The 9,439-nt window shown below is 31.4% G+C and overlaps 1 protein-coding gene across 1 annotated transcript; it reads left to right on the forward strand.

Annotated features, from left to right (window-relative positions):
- Nucleotides 1-1,759: 1,759 nt before the first annotated feature.
- LOC105778667 (beta-hexosaminidase 1) lies at nucleotides 1,760-6,368 on the forward strand. Its single transcript, XM_012602419.2, has 15 exons — nucleotides 1,760-2,181; nucleotides 2,285-2,368; nucleotides 2,749-2,784; nucleotides 2,973-3,084; nucleotides 3,175-3,245; nucleotides 3,345-3,475; nucleotides 3,615-3,631; nucleotides 4,001-4,049; nucleotides 4,275-4,375; nucleotides 4,584-4,643; nucleotides 4,999-5,032; nucleotides 5,218-5,316; nucleotides 5,457-5,516; nucleotides 5,610-5,860; nucleotides 5,950-6,368. The coding sequence occupies exons 1-15, from the start codon at nucleotides 1,822-1,824 to the stop codon at nucleotides 6,117-6,119; spliced, it is 1,635 nt and encodes a 544-aa protein (XP_012457873.1). The 5' UTR covers nucleotides 1,760-1,821; the 3' UTR covers nucleotides 6,120-6,368.
- The last annotated feature ends 3,071 nt before the right edge of the window (nucleotides 6,369-9,439 follow it).

The raw sequence follows: 9,439 nt of genomic DNA on the forward strand, positions 1-9,439 counted from the left end.
GTTAAGCTATACCTATCTTAGCGTTATTTAAATATAAAATCTTTTTTAATTTATTTTTAATTTTATTGGGAAACATTTAATTTAATTATTTAGTATTTTGATGTATTTTATTATTTATATAAAATAAAATAAAAAAATTAATATGGGCCGAACCCAGATTTAACATCTATAATCTAAGTCAAGCTTGAATAAAAATTTAAACTCATTTTTCAAATCGATCTCGTATCTATCAAATGAACTTAAAATTTTATTATAATCCAATCTAAACTTGATCTAACCTATCAACAGTTGTAGTGCAACTTTTATTTGATGATAGTGAATCCGGTAATAGCCCAGTATCTACTGTTCTTATTTCTTTTCGAAGAAATCCAGTTCATACCTGCAAAAGTTGAGTGAGGTTAAATGTTCTCAGCTACCTTCGGTTAAAGGTCATTCCTTTTTACCATTTTATCTATATCTTTCCACCTTCACTAAATATTTAGGACAAGAAGAGTTGCCCAAAATTATTTGATTGAAAGAACATTTTATTTGTCTCTAGATACAGCTAATTAAATTTGTCTTAGGTTTCGTGTTTACTTACAATGTAATGTGTTTAATTTTTTTATTGTTGTCACTATTTTTACAGTAACAATAGATAAACATACCGTGTATTTAAAGAGACCCTTAAATCGGTCATTATTGATTGGTAATAAATTTTTTGTCTGTTTTATAATTGAAGTGTAATTTTATTTTTGAAAATGATATTCAAGTAATTTTTTAATAATATCTAATTATTATTTTCTAAATATATACTTAATATATAAAAGAGCCTTCCTTCATGACGTGAGTCTAATTGCATTTCTTTTTGATATTATAAGATAAAAGGTGAAATTCAGTTTTGATCCTCAACTATACTAACTTTTGAGATTTAAGGCCTTCCTCTAATTTTTCTTTTACATTATAGTAAATGTTAAGTTTTAGTTTTAATCTTTCTATTATGTTTAAATGAAAAAAAACTAAATTGTAGAAGAGAAGGGAAAGAGTGCTTTTGATTGGTGCAAGTAGAGCGAACGAAAAAAGTAATATAACATCGATTTTAACAACTCTATTATTTAAATAAAAACTTTTGAATAGTTGAGTGACCAAATTATAACTTTTTAACTAAGTCACTAAAATAAATACTCATTCATAATTTAGTGACTAATGGTATAGTTTACCCAAAACTTTTATATTAATGAGATAATAATTCATATAACACATATAACCCATTTTTAATGGTATAAACTAAATATTTAATCCCTAAATTTAGTAATATTTCTCATGTTGGTCCCTAAACCTTTTTTATCTACATTAATCTCAAATTTGATAAATTTTCCCAATTTGATATCTAAATTTGGATTTTGTTAAAGTTTAATGATGTGACACTCATAGATTGTGACACATTAATAAAATTTAAGTTTAGGGATCAAATTGAAAATTTTGTTAAGTTTCATGACTAATATGGAGAAAAAGTTTCTAGGGTCAAATTAGAAAAGATTATCAAGTTGAGGGAGTAAGAAAAACAATATTTAAAAAACTTTTATATGAATATATTATAGGTGCATATAATTTTTTTTGCTAAATACGATGGTGACAGATGAATTCCACAGAAAGGTAGTATAGCGAGATCTACTCTGGACCATTAACTATAAAAACTGAAACATGAAAAGCAAAACACTGGAAAGTATTACAGCACTTGTCCCCCTTTATTTTTTGTCTTTCACACCTATCAATTTTCATTTCTTCCATTGCCATCCCTTTCCAAACCTTTCATCAACCCTGTAAGGAAAAAAAAAACCAAGAATGTTGCATTTGTCTGAAAAACCCCATTTCATCTACACTTGTTTGATGTTATTAGCTTGGGTTTCTCAGTATGTATCTTTAAGTACTGGGTTCGAGTTGAATCATTCATTGACTTACATTTGGCCGATGCCACATGAACTCACTTCCGGCAATGAGACACTAACTGTGAACCCAACACTGTCTTTGTATCTGATTGGGAAAGGGGGAAACTTTAAGATTTTGAGGGAAGGATTTAGGAGATATAAAAGGATTATATTTAAACAATCTTCTGGGGTTTCGATTTTTAAGAATTTGAGACGAATTAGATCTATTTATGATATTAGTCAAATGAGGATTATTGTGAATTCAGATAGTGATGAGGTAAAGTTGGGAACTTCTCTCTCTCTCTCTTTTTTTAATTTAATTCAATTAAATGTTTTTTTTATATGTATTTTGATGATTGTTTTGGTTTTGATAATGGCAGCTCAAATTGGGTGTGGATGAGAGTTATACTTTGTTTATAACAAAGACTGGAGGGAAGTCTATTGCTTGGGAGGCTATAATTGAGGTAAAGTTTGGAACTTTATGTTTTTTAGTTTTGGGGTTTGATTTTCATGGCTATTGCAAAACTTATTATGCTGCAAATCTGCAATTTTGGTTTCGATCTTCGATGTTTATTGTTTAATAGTGTCTTTCATGGTCATGTTTAGTGGAATTAGTTTATTGGAATTCCTAGGTGTTGAGTATGTTATGTGCATTGGCTTATTGATCTGCATCGTTGGGCGGCCGGAATAATGTTATATGTGTATGCTCAGTTTTTTATTTTTCCAATTTTCGGGTGTGAAATTCGTCTTTATTGAGTTTAATGTAGTATGCTTGCATCGAATAAACATGTGAAGACGGCTGATATTTGCTTCTCTATCGGTTTCTCTTCCTATTTTTTGGCAGGTGAATACCGTTTACGGTGCGTTAAGAGGGTTGGAGGTATGCCATCATTCGTTTTCTCGTATGATGAACTGGTTATTAGATGGAACATTGTATGTGTATTTAATGATTGAGGGTATCGTTTACAGTAAAAAGTTAAGTGGTCAAAAGTGTACATTCTTCTCTTTTACGACCATCTGTGTTTATTGTTGACGTGCATTACATTCATCTCTTTTACAATGCTCCAGACATTCAGTCAATTGTGTGCTTACGATTATACGACTAAATCAGTGCAATTATCCAAAGCACCATGGTACATTAAAGATAAGCCAAGGTTTGCATATCGTGGCCTTTTGCTCGGTAAGCAACACTCATGTTTGCAACTCAAAGAGTTACCCTATTTTCCTTCTTTCACTTAGTGACTTATATCGTATATGCAATCTGTTACAGATACATCAAGGCACTATTTTCCAGTCGATGTCATTAAGTCGATAATTGATTCAATGTCTTATGCTAAACTTGTAAGAAATGTTACTAGTTGTTTTTTTCAGTCCGTTGGAATTCATTCGAGTCCTACAAGGTCTTTATGTCATTCTGATATTGAGTATTGCATTCAGTAGAATGTCCTTCATTGGCACATCATAGATAAGCAGTCATTTCCCCTCGAAATACCCAAATATCCAAAACTGTGGAACGGTGCTTATACGAAATGGGAGCGCTATACAGTTGAGGATGCTAGTAAAATTGTTAGGTATGGTCCATATATCTCTACTTCATTGTTTGTTGCTTCTTGTTGTTTTGGTTTTTTTTTTTTTTTGCATTCATGTGTATTTAGACACACCCTAAATGTGAGTGCTTTCTATTTCTTATTTTCATGTGCCAATGTGAAGATTTGCCAAAACACGAGGTGAGATTCGAGTTTATTAACGATTTAGATATAACATTTTATGTCGGTCTTTGAATTATTCATCCGTGGACCCTTCCTTTCTTTTCCTTTTAATTTAAGTGTAGCATTACATCATGTGCTTCTACATGCTCCGACTTGTCATTTTTCTTGAAGTACCCGTTTTTGACACATAGTCAAGCATGGAAATTGGGATATGACCATCTAAGGACCTTCTAAATACATGAAAAACTTAAATGTACCTATGTCAAACACATACTTGCATCCAACACTTATAGCTAAGTCCAAGTAACATAGATGCTGTTTAAGTGTTTGGCTGAATGCTGTCTATAACTGGATAAGCTTTTTTGCTATTTTGCATGGTGAATGCAGGCATCCATGTAATGGCAGAAGTAGATGTCCCCGGTCATGCAGAGTCATGGTAAGGTGCTTTGTCTTAACAATTTTTGTCTTAGGTTGACAGGATATCATTCTATTGCAAGACTAGGGGTTTTCTTATAACATTTTGTCTTTCAATAAATAAACGAAAACTTTTTATCATAGTTGCATGTCGGGTTTTATATTTCTTGTTTAGTTCTATTATGTCTTTAATCGGCAACTTTAACTGACAAGTCCCAGATTTAAACTGACCTAATTTTTTGTTTAGGGGAGTCGGCTATCCAGATCTATGGCCTTCTAATTCCTGCAGAGAACCACTTGATGTTACAAAAAATTTTACTTTCGATTTAATTTCTGGCATTTTTTCAGGTTAACCTCCACGAAAACCTTTCCACTACGTAATATTAGTATTTTTCTTCAACTCTACTAGTTTTAAGATCAAAACTAATCCGTTCAACATGCTCGTGATATAATATCATGGATGTAACACTTGATAGTATCATGTAAACCATTTTTTTTATTTGCCATTATTAACCACTCGCTTTCTTAAATTTATATTTGAGTTTGTCCTTTACAGATATCCGAAAAATCTTCCCATTTGAGCTCTTCCACCTTGGTGGCGATGAGGTTAATATAGGTCGTTGAAGTGGCTTTCTATCTCTTTCATCTCTTTGTTTAAACATGCAACAGTTCGCTTCCCACTTTTTAGTCTGAAAACATAATATCTCATGTTGTGGGACTGATGGAAACTACCTAAACTGAAACTAAATTGTAAAGTCATTGAGAACTTGAGAAGTTTACCCTTTTCTTTGAACTTTTAGATGGATAGATTCATCACTGTTTCAGTTTTGATCAATGACAAAGCACAGATTGACTACATTATTTGTATTTTGCTGAAAAAAGTTTAAATCGGTGACTGAAAGCTGTATCTGTCATTGACTTTGTTTCTATGTTTAAAAACGTTAAATGAACAGTTTGATTTTTTTTGACAGGTTGCTGGAACAATACACCCCATGTAAAGCAGTGGTATGTGCCTTAATCTTCGTCTTCGTCAACATTTTCTAATATGATGTTTTGTGATCTCTAAGTAACTGATAAATAGATCATGCTTGACACGGATAAATAGTTAATTTAGCTGTTCAATGTTGTTGTGCCGTGATAACAAGCTGTGTTGTCTTATAAAACCATTAATCTACTGAAGACAATTTCAGGCTCAAAGACAACAATATGAAGCCTAAAGATGCATATAAATATTTCGTACTCAAGGCTCAAGAAATTGCAATCTCGAAAAACTGGACCCCGGTCAACTGGTATATCTCTATCCATGATCTAAAATTGCTGTAAGATGTTTCTTGCATCACAAGTTATCAGGTCTAGCCCCATTTGTACTCATCTTTTTTTCCGGTAAGATATATGAATAATTGAAAATTCTGATTATTCTTCATATCAGGGAAGAGACCTTCAATGCTTTTGCAGGGAGTCTTAATCCGCAGACCGTGGTGCATAACTGGTGAGTTTTAAACTTTCTTTAACAGAAAATGTTTCTCATGCAAGAGCTGTTACTTAGTACTCCGAGCACGGATGATTTTATCAACTGCGGTAGGTTGGGTCCTGGGGTTTGTCCAAAGGCTGTCGCGAAAGGATTCAAATGCATTTTCAGTAATTCAGGTGTTTGGTATCTCGACCATCTAGATGTCCCTTGGGAGCAAATCTACAATGCCGAACCACTAGAAGGAATAGATAACGAGTCCAAGCAAAAACTTGTTCTCGGAGGAGAAGTTTGTATGTGGAGTGAGACAGTTGATACATCAAACGTTCAACAAACAATTTGGCCTCGAGCTGCTGCTGCAGCAGGTATTTGACATCATTATCATTTTATTACCAAAAGTTATTATTACATTAACTATACGTCCTCATATTACTTCTGTTTCGTCTTCCTATAGAACGCTTGTGGAGCACAAAGTCGGCATTATCAGCAGGAAATGATACTGTATTGCATCGGTTACATTACTTCCGATGCCTATTGCAAAGGCGTGGGGTTCAAGCTGCTCCAGTCACAAATTATTACGCTCGGCAACCGCCAGCTGGTCCTGACTCATGTTATTGGCAATAACTTCTATTCTTACTTGTCGGGTTGCTTCAGTGTATCTGAAACTGCTTGTACCCACTCTTATATATGTCTAAGTACATTTTCCAATAATCCACTGGTCTTCATTTCGTATTATGCAATCTTCAGCTCGATGTTGAGAGAATTCCCGGCACTAGTACAGCACGGGTAATGCTAGTTCCGGCTAATACTTATACTCTCGAGCATGAACTCCGTTGATAAATTCGTAATTTTTGAGCTCCAGATGCATATTAATTTGTCTGCAACTAGAAAACTTTATTTTCCCCTTCATAAAGCATAGAAGATTCCCTTCTAAATTATATGGATCAACTTTTCAACAAGTAGTAGGATAATGTTACCAGTACTTTTGACTTGAGGAAAGTTTTCTCTTCGAACCCGGGTTTGACTGTCGGATATGGATACGTGGTAGACACGAAAGACTGAGTATGTTTAATATTTTAGAGTTCATTCACGTATTTAGAGGGTTTTTGAGGGGTTATATGATTCATATCCACGTATTCATGTCTGTATACATGTGGTACGCTTATGTCAGATATGGATGTTTTAAGAAAAACGAAAATTCCGAGCTATAATTTTGAAATGTCCACTTCAATGCCAACTTGGACTTCAGCATGGTAATGAAAATTGATGCAGACTTGGACTTGGCTTTTATTTTTCACATTGATAAACTTCATTGTTTCTTTGAATTCTATACACTAGATGTTGACTGTAGGGTCCCCAATTTGATTAATAAAGAGAAATTAATGGCCAAAATTGACATTTTTCTTGAGAAAAGAAAAATACAAACCGAAAGCAGCAAAGAAAATCCTCATTTTATAGGGTAATGAGAAAAGAACAGTTTTCTAATTGGTATAATTTCTTATTTGACCCTTTAATTTTTTAGAAAAATTATTTTAGTTTTTTTATTTAATTTTTTTTGTCTCTTTTTAACCGTTGTATTTGTATTGTTTATCAATTTACCCTAAAAATGGATAGAAAAGTTAACTTTGCTAATGTGGCAGTCCACGTATATATCACGTTAACTTTGCTAACGTGGTAGCTCCATCTTTTTTCCAATCCAGTTCCTTCACCATCACAAACCCTGGTTAGATTAAGGCATAATACACTTTTTAGTTATTGGGAGAACTCAAGTACTCCCTTTCGGATCCAGGAAACAATTCTCGGAGATCTTTTTTTTATTTTGGAAGATATAGGAGCGAAACAATCAACCTATTGATATTGAAAGACCCAAATAATTCTTTCAATGTATCATTTTTGGGTCCAATAAAATTTATAGGTATAGGAAGAAGCCCTGTCAAATAGAGAATTTTTTTTATCATATTTCGATTGTTAATATTATATATAAGGACCGCTACTACAAATAGTACTACACCCTTAATTGTGAAATACCGATTACTTGTTGAACTCTGTGAATTACGTGAAAGTAGGATACTTTAAATTTGGAACCATACTTTTTTGCGATTTTTCTTTTGTATCCTTAAAAGCTAAAATGATTTCTTACTTAACTTATTTGTTTTAAATTGAATATAAATTAATTGATTAAAATATTTATAAAAATAGGATGATTCATATATATAATAGTTAAGGAAGAAAATGAAATTATTTAAAATCGAGCTCAAATTCTCATACTCACAACCACATAATTCATTAAATGAAACTATAATTTTACATATTTTTTAATAATTTTATTAAAAGTATAATATTTTTAATAATAATTTTTTATTTTTTACCTTATCGTTTCAATTGTATTTAAATTTAAATACATAATTTAATTTTCATTAGAATAATTAATTTAACCTTCGGAAAAAAAAAAACTCTTCGTCACCGAAGGGAGTCAGACTTGAGCACTATGATGAGAGGTTCAGTGTGTGAGAGGATCAAATTTCAATGGCCAAAACTTCAAAAAGAACTTTTAAGTTATGGCAGAGAAAAAGAAGGAAAGGTGAAAAGGATGTTTCACCAAGTCTGCATGAACAGCACTCCAAAGAAAGCACTGATCACGTCAACTCCAATTCCTGCAAACAATATGCAACGCATGCTTTGCTTGTCATCCAATTTACTATATATATATATATATTTGGTTAAATTTTATTATTAGTCCTTGTACTATATTAAATTGTAAAGTTAATTTGGTAAAAGTATTATAGAAGTCTCTATAATAAGAGTTAGATTATATTTTGTCATCTCTACTAAAAATATATGTTAGATCAAATAGCAAAATAATCATTTTATTAAAAATTTCAGCTATTTCTACTATTAAAAACTGGTTCATGTACATTAACATGAGGTACACGTGGTATGACATGTGTCACTGTCTGGTTATTCCATCAACTACACCAGCTTTTAAATAAAAAAATGGATTTGCTCTTGCTCTTAGTAGAGGCGGCAACATGCAATTTGACTACTAGTATAGGGGTCTCAATAGTACTTTTACCAAATTAATTTTTGTACTTTAATATGATCATTTCTAGTCTCTTGACTTTTAAAATTTTAATCTGACTAAATAGTGCTTGCCAAATTTGTTGAATTTTGTTATTTCTAAAATATTATTGAGAGAATATATTGTCATTTGTGTAATCTCATGTCAATTTGTTATTTTTACATAATACTCAAGTAAAAATCACATTATTTAAATTAATGAATTTTTAATGGTTATCATCTGAGTTAGGATTGAAAGTTCCAAATTCAAAAAGTGAGGGACTAAAATGATTAAATAGTAGAATAATGACTAAACTCACAACTTACTAAACTAATAGCAAAATTTGACCTAATAGATTTAACTACTACCACTTAGGACTAAAATTTCAAATTTCAGTAGAGATCAAATTTCCAAAATTTGAAAAGTACAAAAATAAAATTGATCAATTTGAAAATATAAATACTATAATTAATCAAATAAGATTACAAGAATTAAATTCAAATTTTACTCAAAATACAGGGACTAATAGTAACATTCTACCTATATAATTACATGTGTAAAAACCACACCCCAACCTTATCCAATTTTTAGATTCTTTTAAGCTTCGCTCATTCTTTGCCACGTGGACACATATGACACTTTCAAAATTTTTCATATATAAACACGTCATATCGATTTTTTTTATTTTGTTTGAATCTAATATTTAAATAAGGTGTCGATTAAATCTTAACTCAATTAGTATTAATATTTATATTCTTATCAAGATAAGAGGATATGAGTTCAAGACGTTGAAGATATTATTATATTATTTGAGAGTTGAGGAAGGATTATTGTAAATTCTAAACATTATATCAAAAAGTAAAAATTATGGTAAATTTTAAACATT

Source organism: Gossypium raimondii, chromosome 10 (genome assembly GCF_025698545.1).
Source record: "Gossypium raimondii isolate GPD5lz chromosome 10, ASM2569854v1, whole genome shotgun sequence".
Classification (NCBI taxonomy): Eukaryota; Viridiplantae; Streptophyta; class Magnoliopsida; order Malvales; family Malvaceae; genus Gossypium; species Gossypium raimondii.